Source organism: Calonectris borealis, chromosome 2 (genome assembly GCF_964195595.1).
Source record: "Calonectris borealis chromosome 2, bCalBor7.hap1.2, whole genome shotgun sequence".
Classification (NCBI taxonomy): domain Eukaryota; kingdom Metazoa; phylum Chordata; class Aves; order Procellariiformes; family Procellariidae; genus Calonectris; species Calonectris borealis.
The window spans coordinates 154,145,565-154,165,288 of record NC_134313.1 but is presented as its reverse complement, the minus strand read 5'-3'; the positions used below and the strand labels follow the sequence as shown (position 1 = coordinate 154,165,288).

At 40.7% G+C, this 19,724-nt stretch overlaps 1 protein-coding gene across 1 annotated transcript; it reads right to left on the bottom strand.

Moving 5' to 3' along the window:
* Nucleotides 1–209: 209 nt before the first annotated feature.
* Nucleotides 210–19,662, bottom strand: MTPAP (mitochondrial poly(A) polymerase). The gene is given in 10 exon segments (XM_075143997.1): nucleotides 210–3,263; nucleotides 3,266–3,578; nucleotides 5,340–5,413; nucleotides 5,518–5,610; nucleotides 6,828–7,054; nucleotides 9,045–9,256; nucleotides 15,629–15,853; nucleotides 16,193–16,426; nucleotides 16,891–17,063; nucleotides 19,488–19,662. Coding segments are annotated over 10 exon segments (1,773 nt in total). The 3' UTR covers nucleotides 210–3,216.
* Nucleotides 19,663–19,724: the final 62 nt, after the last annotated feature.

The following is a 19,724-nucleotide window of genomic DNA, read 5'->3' as shown; positions in this document are numbered from 1 at the left end:
TAGCAGAACCCATTCCTGTAACTGTTGTGAGCATCAAACATTTAGGGGAAAAAAAAAAATTCCTGGCAACAAATGTTAACTTGAAGTTAATGTCCCAAAGAACATTTTCTCAGGGCAAGGAACTTTTACATGTTTTCAGTTTCCCTAACCAGTGGAGAGCCAGGGAATGTGAGACTGCACTAAAAAGTATTCCCAGCGAGGACAAGGGGCAGAGGGGCAAAAATGTGTTTAATGCACTGATGTTCCTTACATGCGGCCTCCCCAACAGTCCCACCCCACAATATAGCACATCAGTGCCAAGTTTGAGAACTAAAACTCACTGCCTCACTCTCGCCGAGACATTGTTTACATGTTTTTGGACCATATGAACAAGCTCTCAAATCCAGACTGTCACCATAGTCCTTTCTTGGCAAATATCCAACCCTTGTTTTACTGACAGAACCATATTGATTGTTTCTAAACGTCTTCAATGTGATAAGGCTGCTGCCCTCAGGAAATTTTAATCACACCGTCTCTCTTGATTTGCTAAATACACTCCCTCAAATCTTGGTCCTCCTCTTCTCTGTCTGGTTCTCTTCCCACAGGTGGCTTCCGTTCCACCAGTGTCACGCAACTCTTCTCCCAGACAGAGCTCATGCTCTAGGGAAGCTTTCGGTCGGTTCTCCCCCCCCAGCTAGCAGCCTCCTCTAAGAAAGCTGCCAGTCGGGCTTATTTGTATCAATGATAGCCGCTCCTCGAAGTCTCTAGGCTTCGTTCAGCAGCTGGCCTCCAGCTCCCTGGACTTGCAGACATTTGAAATAATCACCTGTGCGTTTCCATTGCTACAACACTGCTTTTGGCTTCTTTCTTTTCTTTTCAGAAATTGGCCTGCAGCCATGACAAGGGTTCAGAACCATTCCCAACAGCGACAGGCAGTCTAAACAGAAAAGTGATGCTGAACGGCGCTGCACGTACAGTAACCATGCTCTGCCCTGCCTTTTACAGCTTGAATGCCTATACACATTTACAAGTGAAGCATTTGCTTCAGCGTGGCTCAACTGTACAACCAAATTACAAAGTTTATTGGTGTCCTGTGCCTATGTGTCAAAATTCTTACAAAATCTTTCCTGTGTATGTCAGAGTGAACCACTGTGAATATAATGCAAGTAGGTATACGCTGCCACAGATCTGCTGTATGCTCCTGTCTCTGATAGGCCATTTTCTTATTATTGCACTACAGTATTACCCATTTTGTTTAGCTCAAAAAAAGAACTCACAAGTACTCGAGTACTGCCTTAACCTTCAAAGAGCTTCAAAGTCTGTTGCTGAGGAAACAGCAGAAAATGTACCTCTAGGTTCTGCAAAGATTAAGGTAGTAACAGACTCCTTACAGCATCAGTGCCAAGCTTGCTATCAAAGGCTCTGGGTTAGCACCAATAACAAGTTACAATAAACTTCATACCAGCCTCCAGAAAGAAGTTCACACACTAGCACCAGGATTTAGGTAGAAAACTAAGTTTGAAATTCAAGGCTCAATCTTTAAGAATATGAGAATTAATTCCTGTGACCAAGATAATGACTATGTGAGCCATTAATTCAAGAAAACGTTCATGAATCAGAAATGGACACATATGAGTATTATTTAAAACTCCAAATAAACTAGTATGGAATTGATCTGTAAGAGTGTCTTCATTCCACTGCCACCCTTTAGTCTGCCAACTGCTGGAAAGTACTTTTCCTTGCCCGGTTTTTACAAGTACTTTGGAAGTATGCATTACTGCCCACAGTATTTCCAACAAATAATACCTCAGGGAAAAGAGAAAACGCACTTTTTAACTGTTCAAACACCACCATTAGAAAGAAAGTCTACACAAAATAATATACCACTGCAAGATTAAAGAATCTAAAAACACTGAAAATGAAACAGTAATCATAAACATCAATGTTGCATCAGTATGATAATCTCCGAGTTACAGTAATTTCTTGTACAGAATTTCTGTTAAGATTAAAGACAACAGTCTGTACAGTTGTTATCACAGTTGCCATTTAGTTTTAGTGCACAAGTGGCTCTCAAACTGGACAGGTAGAATACTCACAAGTGTACCTGGAAAATCTATCTGACATTTGCCTGCCCTCCACTTCCCTTTCTGACTTCCTTCCTTCCCTCCCCTCTCCCCTTTCTTCTGAAAACACTCTCTTTTGTGGCAGATGGACAGAGAACTCAATGCTTTAAGTCAGTGAGAAGTATTGACTCTCGCTGGCCCAACTGATCTGGAAGGGGGACAGCCATGGTTCTGCTGAATATCTGAAAAACAAGGCAAGACCGGGAACAGGACTCCAGCACGGTATATGATTCTCTATGGATCTCTGGAAGGGACAGATCCCTCTGCAAAGGATAGTGAGAGGAAGGCTTTGGTGTCACCTAGTAGGCGGCAACTTTGAGGAGAGGGAGGAGGCAAGAAGGGCATGCAAAAGCCCCTGCCGGAACCTGAAATACAGGTTTAAAGTGAAGTTGAAGGCAAGATGAGAAACATGAGTGTATATACAAGTGTGGGTGGGAACCAGTCCTATGGGTACAGAAAACAAAAGAGAGTTGACTGAAGACATTTGAGATCAGGTGGTAAACACAAGAGCAAAACCACTTTTCCAACACAAAACAGTTGCACTACCGTTGGAGAGCAATGCTTTATGAAACTGCAAACCCTACTATCTAATTCCATTCTCTTTATTTTGTCTTGGCACTATCTATATGAATGGAAAACGACTGCAAAAATAGATACATGCACTTTGGTTTTACAGGCTTCCAGAACATGATTGGAACGGAAGCAATGGTTCTAACATTCATCTTTTAAACTGTGGTTTCACTGAAAGGTGGTTGTTTCTTGAGCTTTTACTTAGCCTATCATTTGTATGTTAACCCACAGAATTCCCAAAGGCTTTTTCCCATGCTGCTCCTGTCAGTCTTGTCTTTTTTTTTTTTCCTAAAGAGTGCTCCACTGAAGGCTACTTCCAAAATGTATCTGTAAAACTTGCATTTGAATGCTGTTCATTCATAAAACAGATGGAAAAGTGAAGAGTAAAGAGGAGAAAAATGTACAGAAAGAAAGCAGACCTGTACAAAAAGCATCACGATGGAAAACAGAGGTCATCTGACTCTCCATTTCACCATACTAGAAATATTAAAAGTAATGTTCTTCGGACTGTGTGTCACATTCAATTCCTAAAACAGAATATCAGCTACTGTGTTTCTGTGCTGAAAGTCACTTTCCCACTGCTTTTTGTAGACTGTTTGCATTATTTAACTTTAAAGAATCCAAGAGGCTTCTGATTGTTTCACTTCCCATTCCTTTCATCCTATTCTTCATCTTGCTGGGATTACTTTTTCCAAATGGTATCAGTAGGGCTGCCAGTCCCCAAGGTTCTTTATTGATCATTCGCTGAGCATTATCTTCTTTCTGTAAAATCCAGGCACTTTCTCTGGCCATAGCTACAAATTTCTCCAGCTGTGGCTGATTAACATTCTTGCTGATATTAAGGTCTTGTTCAAAGGGATTCCAGATATAAAGAGGAGACGACTCAGGTTTATTTACTTCCTTTCCCTGCAGACAGTGTAAAGAAAAAGCCAAAGTTGCATATGTGTATTATAGGCTGAGCAAGTAACAAATCACTTGAGTTATTACATTAGCATTAGAAGTATTTTGACCTAGTAGAGAACTTTTTGGGGAAAAAAAAAAAAGGTCATTATTAATCAAGTTAATTTTCCTGTCGACCTGACTGTATGACTCCTGTTCTCTGAATCCTCTTAGTGGTGGTTTTCCTTGCCACTTTCAGCTTAGATTTCCTTCAAGGCAAAGAACACACAACTACAGCTTAGCCTGTCTTTTTGGCCACTCTCCCATTTGCTTTTGCACAAACCTCAGACCTCACTCATTGCAACCTCCTACTCCTATCTCCATTTGTGTATGGGCAGCACAAGTGTGTCATATTAACCTGCATAGCCCAGTTTGATAAACTACTACAAGCACTTAAACTGTTCAAACCATTCCTCTCACAGTGCTCATTAAGAGCTAGTATAACAGAACAAGATTACTGCCTTGGCTGAAATTCCTCCCAGTTCAGTCTTTTAAGTACAGAACTATTCAGGTCATGGTCCGCTTTTGGGCACTTGGTATAGAATTACACAAGTTGTTGACAACTATGTAGTTTGCTATTTAAATGCACTTCCACCTCAGTGCTTATCAGTGCTCCTTAGCTGACCCGCTCGGTATTACAGAACCTCTGCAAGCCTTCCACCGCAAGCTCTACCAGGAGCCCACCAGCTAATGCTAGTCCAGGAAGCGTCAACGTACACGCTACATACTCTTGCCCCAGGGCCAAAAGCACCGACTAGTTAAACAGAAAAACATCAGCAGCACAGGCATTTCCCTGACTAGCTCAGGCTCCATCATGTGTACGTTTTTGCTTGCCTTTTTTAAGGCTTAATGGCAAACAGAAGTTCTCCAGCTTAATGAATTAGTTTCTAGGATCAACCTGCAGCGGCAAAAAGAGCTCTTATGCCAGTAACCCACAGTGCCCCAGTCGGAAACAGAACACAAACAAGAGTGTCCACACAGCAACATGGCACTGAAACCCCCATCCTGTAGGCAGCCCAGCAGGAACAGGTGAGAGTTAAGATAGTTACATTTATATATATTTCTATTATGTTTGCACACACACACATGTATCAATAAACAGCATGACTTAAACACATAAAGTAAACCAAAGTGATCGTGCAGATCTCTTGGCAAGCACAGAATGATCATGTTATCTGTCATGCTGACTGAGTTGTAGGTACACTTACTGTAGGCTGATACAAACCGCAGCAGGAAATTCAAGTGCCAAAAGCAAGTTTCAGAACTCAATTGCAAGTTTTAATGCAGACACTGCGTCTGGACTCCCAACTTTAAATGCAAAGCCTGTTGGCATACAGGGTTTGTCACAGACTTTTGCTACGACATACATCATGACAATTTGAAAGTTTTCCTCTCACAGAAGCAAACTAGCTTCTACTTTTTAAAACTGCCACTTTTATTGCAGGGTTTTCAAGAAAAATCATACAGGCTTAGCATCAGAGCTTGTGCTTTCAAACATCTCCAAGTAATGACACTGTAAGTGTTCTTAATGGTGCTGTAAGTGATTAGGGTCCAAGAGGAAAACTCTCTTCCCTCACAGAAAGGACTCAATTTCTGGATACAACCAATTTAAATGTACTTTGTTTATACAATTAAAAATGACAGAAATTGTTGCTTAGCATGTGTAGTTTGTCAAACAGCAGACAGAGAAATTCAATTGATAATGATGAGAGATTAAAATTCATTTACCTTTCGAAGATTTATGGAATTCTTTCTGAAATCAAAGTTTCCAAAATATTCAAAAAAGTCACCCAACAATACATCTAAATGAAAGAAAAACAATAGCCATCAGTAACATTAAGAAAAAGTTTATTTTCAATATGCTTATAAAAATTAAAAAAAAGAAAGTTGATGAAGATTTACCTACCAAGTGTTTCTGTATTTTCTGTAGGTTTAATCTTGCTTAAATCACTAACAAATGAGCAATCATATCCTCCAATTACATGCTTGTCTTTTTTATCTGAAACAAAAATCGCAGGCATATTTTGAAGTGATAAACAATAAAATGCCATTGTATTTAATAAAATTCATATAACAGACATGACTGAATTCAATGAATGCCATCACATTAAGTAAACCAAATTAGGAGTTCACAAATGAATTTTCAGGTTAAGATTCAACTTAAGTGGTTAAAGATTTAAAAGGAAGAAGTCTACAGACAGGCAAAGGAAAAGAAGCACGAGTAAATGACATATTTTCAAAAGCCTACAGGAATAAGGTATATGACATCTTTGTATCCCTGAAGTTACTTCTTTTAAGTAACAAACCTGATATCTCTGCATATAGAGCTTTATTATACACTAAACAGCACAAATCTCTGAGGTTAATACCTATATGAGGGTTTCAAAAAAATCAGACCCAAAGTGTCCACCGTCTTTTTCTGAAAAAATTAAGAGAATTAGGAATATTCTTGTAAAATTTCAGGACAGGAGTTTTGGTTTATGTATAAAAAAATCTATAGAATTCTGATGGAAATGTTTAAACTGATTTTAAAGCAACTGAACACAGACCTTTTTCTCCACTCAAGGCACTCAAAGCTTCCAAGGAAGCATGTCAATAAGCAGAAGGCATGAGTGAGGAATCAAGAACTTGGGGTGTCATTCTCTGTGCTTTCATTATATTTACTGAAGATAATACACCCTGAAAGCTATGTATGAAACAGCCAGAACAGCTTGTTTGCGAAGATATAAGAATTATTTGCAGATGGCCTGAACACTCTCAAGGATATTACAAATCGTGAGGAAAAAATATAGCCTTTCTTTTAAACATTTGGTATCTATAAAACAGTACACATCATATCAATCTGCTCCAAATCCTTAACAACTGCTGAGACATTTGAGACCCTACAAGTCTTCTAAAAAACAAAATAAACAAAAAACAGCCAGCATGGGAGCATTGAGCAAATAAATTACTTTCAATTATCTGAGGCACAGAACAAGCCTAACCCCTCTAAATAGAATTTAGTATTGTATTGAAAATTGATTTATTTTGCCTTTAATAAGGCATTATTTTAAGCCAAAAAAATACAAGTAAAACTTGTATATTCCCTCAAACTTAAGGCACACATAACATGCATTAGTATTTGAGAGCATAACGAAATTGCTTGGGTTTATTCATCACTTTAGAGAAAACAAATGTGAAAGTCACTTCAATAAACACATAAACAGCTGTCCTTACCTGCCAGTTCTTTAAGTTGGTCTAGTGTTGGAATGATAGGTGGTGATCTCTTTTGCAGAAAAAACATGATCATCATGGTTAGAGAGAAGTTTGTAATCCAGGTACCAGGAACACTATTTGTAAGTCCATGAACACGGGCCCAACATCGTACAGTGAACACTAGCGCTCTTACACGGGAATCAAGACAGCCATAGATATACAAGAGTTCTGAACTTTTTATAGCAATGCTGAAGAAATAAAAAGTAAGAGACATGTAAATAATGAGAGAATTGTGAAGTACCAGATGAAGCGTTCATTGTTCAGCCCTAGAGCATCAGTTACAAGGGAAGAGGGTATCCATAAAAAAACCATTTAACTTTCATGCATTTAAAAAAATAGAAGAGAATGCCTGAAATTGTCCAGGATTAAATGGTAGTTTTCCTGGTAGTAAACCTGGTGATTTTCCATAGTAAGAAGGATACAGTTCTGGGTAAATAATAATACTGCATTTGCACTGTTTCCTGTTTCCTTGTTCCACATCACAGTGGGAGGAAAAAAAACACAAAACAAAACCAAAAAAACACCATCAAGTACTCAGGAGTGAAACTATGCAGAATCAAGGTGAAAAACATAATTTAGCCACAATTGCCTTTGAGATACATTAGATAATATCTCTATCCTAATATATAATAAAATACAACTAGAACTTCTTTTACAACTTTAATCTAAAAAGTAATAAAATAATGCACTGAAAAAATACATGAAGTGCAGAGACACAATGAAATCTGCAAAACAAGTCAATTTGGTAATTTTCAAATGACTAATATTTGGTCCTGCTGAAAAAACAACTAATGTGGAAGGATAAAGGTTTTCAGATGGATCAGTTTTTGATCTGCTTCATCATGTGGTTGTACATTCATGTAGTATACAAATGGGAGGGCAAGAAAAAGGAGAAGAAAAATGGAAGCACAATGTGAGAGCAAAACTTACTTTGAGGTCAGTTTTAGTCTAAAGTGTTTGTTGAACTACAGTTGCGGAGTTTTTACTCCCAATCTTGCTCAATTCTTCTAAAAATCCACCATGGCATTTTGGGGAAGTTTACCATGTCAAAGTTTTGTTAACACCTAGACTTCTAAAATTTCAACTGTGAAGTGCTTCCTTGTGTCCACAGAGGTTTGTTATTACTCTAAATGATAACAAGACAACACACACAGTCCCAACCAGCCAAACCATCAGCAGAGAATTACAAGGGAGTCTGCACAGAACTGCATGCTGACTTTCACTGTGGCTGCATATATTAAAGTAATTTTACTGGAAGACATTTGCTCAGTACTGCCTTAACAACTCCTGCATATTCTGAAACAGAACTTTGGGTAATTCACAAAATTCAGTCTAGGATCTGACTGTATCTGATGTAGACAAATCACAAAATCTGCACTAAAAGTCACATCAGAAGTATTCTGAAAGATAATCACTCATATTTTATATTCCCTAACAACAATGAAAAGGGTTAGTAACTCATTTTCGATTATGTACCCTTATGCCACGGCTACAGATGTATACTGGATTAAGGTGGGTATTTCTTAATAAAGTAAGTGACAGCAAAACAAATTATCTACTTTACTACCAACCAAATGAGAGCAAGCTGGAAGAGGAAAAACAGATGCAAAGAGAGGTATTTCTAAGAAGCCTGCTCCCTCTATTGGGCACTGCTGTGAAAGGTCCTAAACAACAGTAACGCTTCAGACTCCGTTTTCTGCTGCAGTGAGTTAATTTAGCATTCAAGATGCCTTGCCAGCAAACAGGTGTATGCAGGCCCTTAAGAAGAAAAAAAGGACACTGAAATAACTAGAAGCCCAATCACTGAAAATTAACACAATGGAGCTGCTTAATCTGAAAAGCAATCAAAAGAAGGCTGTGCATATACACATATACACGAAGGGAAGCAATGACTAACGAAGACTGACTTCTTTCAATTCCTTATAAGCCAACCTTATTGTATAGAGTGGTTTTCAAGTCTTCAGTTTCAGCTAGCAAGTATTTCCTATGCTGGAGAAAGATATCTTAAGCACATTAAAACCTAAGTTCTAGAAGTCAAAAATACGCTTTTTACTTTCAGAGCCAACATTCACATTTGTTAAGAACACAGAAAGGAGTAGACTAAACAGTTTTCATTACAGGTTTTGAGAACATAAGTACATTAGTATTCTTCCTAAACTTTTTAAAACCAGGTCTCACCTGTTGCTCACTGACAGATCACACTGGAATCCTGTCGGTTGATGGGAAAATTTCACCAGTGGGCAGCGAGCATTGAGGATCTTCTGTACACTCACACATCCAGGACCAAAATTATCAAGGCAATCACCAATCACAGAAAGAATTCTCTGAGTTGCTAATCTTTCAGATGGTAATCTTTTCATCTGATATTCCATTTCAAAGGGACCTTTTTTCTAACACAGAATTTTAAAAGTAAATTGTTAGCTCTGGAACCAAAGAGACATTTAAGAATACTTCTGAAAGACTACAACAATTTGCAAAGTTTGTACAGTTAGAGATTGAAAGACAAGAATTATTCAAAGCAGCCCGCAGAACTTAAAAAAGGTGAAAACATATTGCTTTCTCTTTTATATTCTTTTTCAGTGATTCAATATTTCCAGGTTAATAATGATCAACTTACTGCAAACTTACTTGTTCAGAGGAGGGTATAATACTACTACATCTCACTATTGCCTAAAACAAGTAATTCTGGAATTCCTGAGAGAGCATACATGCTCTGACTGAAAAGAGGAGCATACAATTAAATTAAAGAGGGGCAAACCACAACCAAACCATCATTAATTTCAAGCAACCAGTAATTCCATTTAAAATCCTCAAAGAACAATGCGTTATTAGTGAATCAAGTAGCAGCGTAAAGGAAAATCTTTTTTTCATTTTAAAATATTTAAAATATTAAAATATTAAAATGCAAATTACTTAATCCTTCAAAATGAAGATAAACTTCTGTAAGACTTAAAATAATCACTTCGCATCAGATACGTTTTTTCTGACAAATAAAACAAAACGTGGAGATGTATTCTGACACCATCAAACATGAATTTTCCTGTAGGTCTTTGTATTTTGAATTGTCATATTTGTAATTTATACCTCAATAAAATAACTTCATACCTATGAAATCTCTGTTCTCTTTATAGTCTCTCTATGTTTTTAAGCCTCAGCTAGTTTTGCTTGCTAATCCAACACTTGACACTGACTTATCCTCCCCCTTGGAACATGTCACGGGTGAATGCATACTAAACAAACAACATTACACAGTGACCTAACTAGTCCTCTGAAACACAGAGGAGGTTACTTTTGTTGTCACCAGGTTAGTGCAAAGAAAACATGCACCCACAGACAGGTGAAACAATTCAGAAGTTATGGACCTTGCAACCCTCAAACTCACTTTAGGTGCTGAATTTCTGAGTCGCTCTGGCAATGACTGCGGTGACTGTTCCTCTGGCCAACAGTTCTCCAGCCAGCACGCATTTGAACATACCAGGACAGAGGTCCCTAATCCCATTTGGCTGTGTAGCTGCATGCTACAGCAGGGCTGGCTCAAAGTGAAAGGAGCTTGTAACTATCAACATTGAAGTAGGTAGCAGAAAAGAAAAAGACTCGGCTGATGTGTAGGTGTGCTGGTGTTTGGACCTTTATGTTTGCGACAAAAATCACGTATGCCTTCCCAGACAGCAGCTCAGTATCTCTCAGAAGCTGGATGAAGAGTTTTTTTGTAATGATAAAACAGACACTCCTAATACTTGGTAGGACCTTCATATATAGCTTTGGTGCCAGCTGTGGGGGATGAAGTACTGACACACTTGCCCCAGCCCTGTGGTTCTCCCCCTATTCTTGCCATATAGCTCAGAACAGCACATGTAGATAAAGTAAACTATTACTTTGGGGTAAATTGATATAGTACCCTCAGTAAGAAGCATAACTGTTTTAACGCAAAAACTGTTACTCTAAAAGTATCACAGAACTCTGTTTTAAGTCATTCACTAATCTCTCAAGCTGCCCACATGTTAAAAATGCCGTACCTGTGGTCAAACACTGTATTGATAATCCACTCTTGGTAAAGGATGCTCCCACTTTTGCTGCTTTTTGAATTCACAATCAGTAATCAGTTTGCCATAAGACTCAAAAAATGTTATTTAATGTAAATAGGTGCTGAAATGCCTGGTCCTCCTCCTTTGCTGGTACCTCCTGAAAGGCTGCAATAGTGCAGAAATCAGAAGATACCCTTTCCACTGCTGCTATATCATCTTATAACTAAAGTTACCTCCCCTTGTCTTCACTTGTTCTAAGACAGTCAACTTATGTATGCTAGTGACACAGTTTGCCAGGGAGAATATCATTCCTATAAATCACACTGCCAACTGTATGAGACTTTTGCCTTCCTCTGAAGTATTGCCTGTTGCCTATTACAGGAGATATACCCAACATCTTATTTTCCTACTGTATTGGGTTTACGTGGCAAAGTTTTGGTAGTGGGGCGACTGCAGGGGTGGCTTCTGTGAGAAGATACGAGAAGCTGCTCCTCATGTTGGACAGAGCCAGCTCCAGCTGGTTCCAAGACGGACCTGCTGCTGGCCAAAGCTGAGCCCATCAGCGATGCTGGTGGCACTTCTGTGATAACATATTTATGAAAGGGTAAAAAATGCTGTGCAGCAGCTGGGAAAAGAGGAGTGAGAAAAACGTGAGAGAAACAACCCTGCAGATACCAAGGTCAGTGAAGAAGGAGGGGGAGGAGGTGCTCCAGGAGCCGGAGCAGAGGTTCCCTAGAAGACCATGGTGATGCAGGTTGTCCTCCTGCAGCCCATGGAGGTCCACAGTGGAGCAGATAGCCACCCTGCAGCCCATGGGAACCCCACGCCAGAGCAGGTGCATATGCCCTGAAGGAAGCTGCAGTCTGTGGAGAGCCCACAGAAAAGCAGGCTCCTAGCAGGACCTGTGACCCCATGGGGAACCCATGCTGGAGCAGTCCATTCCTGAAGGATTGTACCCCATGGGATGGACCCATGCTAGAGCAGTTCTTGAAGAGCTGCAGCACATGGGAGGGACCCCATGCTGGAGCAGGGGAACAGCATGAGGAAGGAGCAGCAGAGACAAAGTGTTATGAATTGACCGCAACCCCCATTCCCCATCCCTCTGCGCCGCTTGGAGTGAGGAGGTAGAAGTGTTGGGAGTGAAGTTGAGCCTGGGAAGAAGGGAGGGGTGGGGTGAAGGTGTTTTTAATTTTGTTTTTTTATTTCTTACTATCCTACTCTGCTTCTAACTGGCAATCAATTGAGTCTGTTTTGCTCATGATGGTAATTGGTAAGTGATCTCCCTGTCCTTATCTCGACCCATGAGCTTTTTCATCTTATTTTCTTCCCCCTGCTGAAGAGGGGGGAGTGAGAGAGCAACTGAGTGGGCAGCTGGAGGCCAGCCAAGATTAACCTACCACACCTACAAAGTACAAAGCTCTCTAGGTGCTGGCACCTTAGTCTCCCATTTTGGCTATGCCTAAATCAAGACACAAGAGTTGCACTAATGACTTTTACACTCCTTTACAGGACAATGCTCTAACATACCTTATTTTTGTACATACTTTCTCAGTATGCATTGAGAATATCTCATTGATGCAGCAGATAGGCCCACATTTTAGTGCTCCAAAATTTCAACAAAACCAACGAGATCATCATCTTCAGTGCATAAAGACACTGCTTGCACACAAGACAAAAACCTCACTGCACCACACAGAGTATAAGTGATGAGTGATATCCCTCAGGGGTCCATATTGGGACCCCAGTACTGTTTAATATCTTCATCAATGACATAGACAGTGGGACTGAGTGCACCCTCAGCAAATTTGCAGATGACACCAAGCTGAGTGGTGCAGTTGACACGCCTGAGGGACGGAATGCCATCCAGAGGGACCTGGACAAGCTTGAGAAGTGGGCCCATGTGAACCTCATGAGGTTCAACAAGGCCAAGTGCAAGGGCCTGCACCTGGGTCAGTGCAACCCCCCGTACCAACACAGGCTGGGGGATGAAGGGATTGAGAGCAGCCCTGCCGAGAAGGACTTGGGGGTACTGGTGGATGAAAAGCTGGACATGAGCCAGCAATGTGCGCTCGCAGCCCAGAAAGCCAACCGTATCCTGGGCTGCATCAAAAGAAGCGTGGCCAGCAGGTCGAGGGAGGTGATTCTGCCCCTCTACTCTGCTCTGGTGAGACCCCACCTGCAGTACTGCGTCCAGCTCTGGAGCCCTCAGCACAAGACAGACATGGACCTGTTGGAGTGGGTCCAGAGGAGGGCCACGAAAATGATCAGGGGGATGGAACACCTCTCCTATGAAGAAAGGCTGAGAGAGTTGGGGTTGTTCAGCCTGGAGAAGAGAAGGCTCCGGGGAGACCTTATTGCAGCCTTTCAGTACTTAAAAAGGGCTTATAAGAAAGATGGGGACAAACTTTTTAATAGGGCCAGTAGCAATAGGACAAGGCATAATGGTTTTAAACTAAAAGAGGGTAGATTTAGACTAGATATAAGGAAGAAATTGTTTCCAGTGAGGGTGGTGAAACACTGGAACAGGTTGCCCAGAGCGGTGGTAGATGCCCCATCCCTGGAAACATTCAAGGTCAGGTTGGACGAGGCCCTGAGCAACCTGATCTAGTGGAAGATGTCCCTGCTTACAGCAGGGGGAGTTGGGACTAGGTGACCTTTAAATGTCCCTTCCAACCCAAACTATTCAATGATTCTATGATGCTATAAGTGTACCACGCAGCCTGTTAACCTGTCACGTAACTTAAAGACATATGCTCAGATAGTATGCCTGCTGGCTTTTGCTGCAGCATCCCCATAGTAATAAGTCTGTCAACCGCCCACAAGTAATCACAACTGCTAGTAACCCCGTCCATCATCGAATAACTCTAAAGTTCACATTAGAAATTCTGTTTCTACAGAGGATGAATACTAAAGAAAACAGCTAGTTACAAAACATGCTTTGAAAAATAGACGTTTTATACATGAAAGATTTTTCCCTCAAAATTTAAGAGGCAACTTTACTGTTTAAACGTGAAGGATTCCTAGATTTTAACACTACCCACGCATGCATGATTATCCTACTTTTCAGCTGACATGTTTGCTTTCATTGTGTTTGATCACTGCAATAATACTAAAAACTATATATGTTTGAAGGGATATTTCTTTAAAAATAATGTACATGGCAATATATAAATTGTACAGTAAAGCTGAGCGAATTTTCAATCTTCAAAAGCTTAAGCCATTGTAATTTTTTTTTTTTTTAAGGAAAACAAAGCTAGTTTTCCCCAAACTATCTGTCACCATACAAAGAAAAAGTTAAGTTTTCAGAACTCCAGGATCACTTACTCAATTACCCATTCAGAATCCATGAAGAATCCCAACTTCTCCACAGGGCATTTCTGATCCAACTTTCCCTTCTTCCTATCCTGATTCTCATGTCTCTCTTTCATATTTCGTTCTCCAATCCGAAAGGATGTTTACACTGTCCATAGTCAAAAACCAGCAGCAAGAGGCAGAGCCTTCCAAAAATGCCTTGTCTAGTCCTTTCCCATTCTTTATGCCTACATACACAAGGCCTGAGACACAACCTACTCTAAATAACCATTACGATTTGAAGCTGCACAAATCCCAACACATCCTAAACATGTGAACATAGTGCAGTTTTCCGAATTGTAGTATGGGTTAAGACATGATTAAGATGAAATTTAATATATGCATTGAAAAAGGCAATACTGTTGACTGAATATTACTTACTGAAGTCTTGTAATCCTCCAACTTCTCAAGGTATTGATGCAAACTCTTTACTTTGGTCAGCAAATTCAAGTGAGCGTATTTCAATTTCAAGCCTCTACACTTGCTTAGTAATCACCACTTGTCTTGGTGCTTACTGTTGTATTATCAATGAGGCATTCAAATAATTATGAAGTATCTTATGGAAAGTCTGACAACTGAAATATCTGCATTATTGATCTGGCTCAGTTCCTGTTTTGCTCCTGCGTCCTGGTCCCCAAAACATCTACAGTTCACATACACCAGCTTATCCTCAGGCTCCTTTCTGGAGCAAGCCAACTAATTCCCTTCATAATGAAAATCAAGTGCTGTTAACATGGTAATTTTCCCAGACAGACACCACAAACATGAATACGTGTGCCACTTGCAACTATTCACCAATACTATCCCAGGAGGTCTTAAACTTTGACACCTCCATGCACACTTATGTGTATATATATGCACCCCAGTACATAAGTCAGTAACTTTTCTGTAGCATGAAGTCAACCCTTTAAACTAAGGAAAAGAACCTGACAACCCTCCCAAAATGCACATGTACACACATGCACAAAATTATTATGCTTCAGAACATGGGGGACCCTAAAAATCAAAGCCAAGCTTTAAAGAAGCATGGATGAAGCCCAGCAGTTCCAGAGAAGAAAACCCAACAGTAGGATGGGAAGGTCTGACGTTGCCGAATCAATTTTGGAGGATGAGGGATTTTTTCCACAGTGAAATTCACCTTGACAGTGCAAAGTCTATCTAAACACCAAACCATTTTCTTCCTATTGCAAGGAAGATCTCTCTCAGTTCATATCCATCTTTTGAAAATCTTCAAGTCCAAACATTCACATAAACTTGTTCACAGTCTATAGTATGAACTCATGTAAAACCTAAGTATAAATAAACTGATCCCTGTGCGTGCAAACAGCAAATGAGCTGCTCTGTTGAAGAAATCTAACAGACTGAAGATGCACAGCATAATCTTACCATTTTTGTAGCATGCTTTCGTGTATCATGGAAGTCCAGAAACATGTCCACATCACAACCCAATTTGCCAAAGGTGTTGACTGAAGAGCCAAATGGCTTTACCGTGCTGTCTGGAAAATACGCATGTGCGAAATCCCGAACCAGAGAACAGGCCAGAAATCGGAGCTTGATATTTTCTTCTGTAAGCTGATACTCATTCAGTAGAATGTACATCTGACTGCTTATCTAGTTAAGAAAATAAACACTGTAAAAATACAATGACCCATCTTCTATTTATTAACATATATTTTCATCTACGTAATATCATTGCCATTAAAAGATTTTTTTTTTTTAAATCTCAAACAGGTTTATTTCATACAGAAGAAATTATTTTGACAATTAAAATGACTAATTTCGTCTATTTGTTTCAATGTAGGAGAACCATTCACACAAAATTCTAATGGGGGTTACTTTTTTTTATTTTAATAGAAATAAATTGCTTTCCAAGTTGCACATGACCACTTGCAAATCTGAAATAGACATGGTTCATTTTTAACTAAGAGGCATCTAGAAACCTATACTTACATTGTCTGCATGACAAAGCTTTTGAATAAGCTCTTTCACTGGAATGTGAGACTGAGGAGAGAGGTGAACTGGTGTCTCTTCAGCAGCTTGACTCGCTGGGTTTTTCAGCGTGAAAGTAAAAAGTCTAGATTTAAATGGGACAACATGATGCTCCGCAGCACTTGGGATTCCAATAGCATCCTGCAATGAGGCTATACTGTCCTTTTCAGAAAATTCTATTAAAGCATGGATACCCTAAAAGATTAAGAATGGAAATAGACAGGGTTAGATGAATGCATACAAACCTTGAACTGATTGTACTGATATTATTCAGATGTTCCTGGGAGTACTGAGGCAGTTTAATACAACAGTCATGAAGCTGAATGCTAGGTTCTGTACCTCGACACTTTTTCACAAGAGGTCGAAAATATTTAAGATATGCTATTCTTGGCAGCAAGCACTAAACATAAAAGTTCTAGAAGTTCCAAAGATTTAGTGCAAAACAGGTTGCTACCTATCCCTTAGAGGAGGTGTTGCTTAGCTGACTTATGAATAAAAATCTGTTGCTCGGCAACTTGTAAACATTAACAAAGATAAAAACTAATTTAATGTATTAATTATATATAATTTGCTTAACTTACATATGTGAGGCCTTGACCAAATGCTAGTATTTCTTTTTGTCTAAGTCTAGACTGTAGTTTACATTGTTAATTACTTACACGATTTTCAAAAAAGAAGTGACTGTTAATGTTTCCATGACTGGATAAATACTGCAGTAATTTTTTTTCGTTAAGTTTTGGTGGGCACTTAATTAAAACAGTCCGTTCTGCTTGCTCCAATCGTTCTGTTTGAACCTCAGTGAATGTCTTCTTTCTAATATTGACTTCAGCATCTGTGAGAAGAAACAAGCATCAGTGTTTTTCTATATAAACAAGAAGATTTAAAACTTATTTTAGTACCCTTAATCTTCTCTGGGATTGAAGAACTGAACAAAGGTTTGCCCTGGCTCTCTAAAAGGGTCAGAGCAAAACAGAAAACAATCAAGAATGAATGAAAGACACAAACATAAGTGTATTTCTCTCACAAATGCATATTTGTCAGAATAAGGAATAGGAAACGTAGGAAAAAACAATACTAACTTCCCTTGATGCCATGGAAGCTTGATGATAGGAATCTTAGCTCTTCTTTGATTTGCTGTTCACCACCAAAAAACTCAGCACACACAGTGGGACTCTACATTCAAGTCTGGAAATAGCAGCTAAGGTATGAGGCAGAGCTAGACCTTTGGCAAAGCTGCACGGAGAAGATAATCTCTCTCGGCTACCACAAAACCAGCACTTTCACCTTCGGAACAATTCAACACTTGCTTATTTTTACAACTCATCACCTTCTTTTACAGTAAACTCCTACTCAAAATTTTCATTTAATACTATGCTTTCATCTACTCTACTACAGTAAACCCACAGATCAGTCATATCTCACCACACTACTGGCAATCTATGTTGTTGCTGACAGCCTACAGAACCAACATGGAAATGAGACATGCCGGAACATCCAGAAACACAGAAACTTTTTTCTTGATTGCATACAGGCAAAGAGGCTACATCTCAAATTTGAAATCATAATCACTTCCCTGCCTAACTCTCAAACTAATCCACTGACTACATCACATTACCAGAGCCTGTGAAGCTGCTACCTGATAATACTGTCATTTGTAATTCAGACTGGGAAGCTTGAGAACACAGAATTATTTCCCTGCAGCTACTATCTGCTACAGAAAGATTCAACAGAGAACTCTTTATTCTACATTTGTGATTTTGAGGAATGCACAGGACATTGTGGCCTCAAGAAAATCTCAACTATCATCTCATGACACCTGGTAGTATTTATTACTATTTTTAAAGAATCTTTTCTTTATTGAGATTGTAAATAATAAATACCCAAAGTAGTTGTTTCAATAGCTTAGTTTTATATAGCAATTTTCATCAGATGACCAAAGCAGCACTTTTTGAAGATGATATCCTATTTTCCACGGGGGCAGAGAAGTGTGAAGTGACTGAGATGCAGAAAGTCAGACAGAAGCGTGAAGTGACTGAGATGCAGACAAGTCCCATGGACAAGTGACACAATCAGGAGATGAACCCAGACCTTCTCACTCCCACAGCTCTCTGCCTTAGGCCAAAGTGGCTATGCGATTCTTGCCTGATTTACTATCTGTACATGCTTCGTTACTATAGCAGAAGATGTGCTCTGACATCTCTTCCTGGCTCCGCTGTGATTTGCACAGTCCAAGTGTAGCACAGATGCAGAAGATCACATCCAAATGGTGGCTGTAAGCATTTTAAATGCATGAGAGGCAGTCCACTTTGCTTTCTTCCGCTGTTCCATACAACACTTCCAGTTAGTGCCAGAGCTTCACAATCATTTTAAACAGGTATACAGCAGCACTGCTGCTGGAAGAAACAGCCCCATCTTCCACATGGTGCTCATACATATTCTAATGCTGCCCTCTGCACGCTGATGCCAATGCAAGCATTCACATAGTCATGCAGCAAACCAGATGAGACTAGTGATCAAATTTATACACCAAAACAAGAATGATTAACTGAAATCTGGAACTGTTCCTTAATCCAATTTGCTGCATGTTTGTTAGTACAAGGATATGAACAGCAAAAGACGGTTGGTTTTGTTAAACTGTGATAATACAGCCTGATCTTCTCCTCTCTTTAAAAAAACGTTGCTACCCTGAATGTTTTTCAAGCTCTGAAACACAGGCCTCAGGCTCACAAATGCACTAACGGTGAGTTACACGGTACACCCAAGCCACAGCACATCAACAATGGACAGTCCTCGCTAGTTCTTGGCTTGTACTAGAGACAGAACATCAATCAAACGTTTCCAATGTCTTTTTAAGGGGGTCTCTCAGGATAACCACTGTCACTCCATTTACCTCTAGCTGATATCTACCGATATCTACATTTAATAAACCAAGCCCTGGACAATGACAGCAGATTCTGGGCCGTTGGGCTGCACCCCGGCGCTACGGCCGGGAAAGCACAGGCCTACCTCTCTGCCGTCGGGATGCCCCCGGCAGAGGCTGCCCGCGCCCTGAGGAGCACATCACGCCCGGGACGCCGCTAGTGCCTAGGAGCCTCTCCCGGAGCCGAACCGCCCGCCGCAAACACGACAGGCGGCCGCTCCACTCCCCACGCCCTCGCCTGACCTCATCGACCCCCGGGAGAAACAGCCGGGCCGCCCCGGTCCCACACGGCTGCCAGGCCCTGAGGGGAACGCGGCGCGGCCCGGCGACCCCTACCTTCACCCGCCTCCTCGGCGCCGGCTGCCTGCGGCGCCCTCTGCACCGCGGCGCCGGAGGAGCCGAGGCGGGCCTGTCCGCGGCCCGCGCAGCCGCCGGCCGCCGCCGCCGGGCCGGGGAGGTGCAGGCGGCCCCGCAGCAGGGTCAGCGCCCGCCCGCCCGCGCGGTGCGCCATTACCGGGCAGCGCCGCGCCGGCAGCAGCCTCTGCGCAGGCGCCGGCCGCCACGTCCAACGGC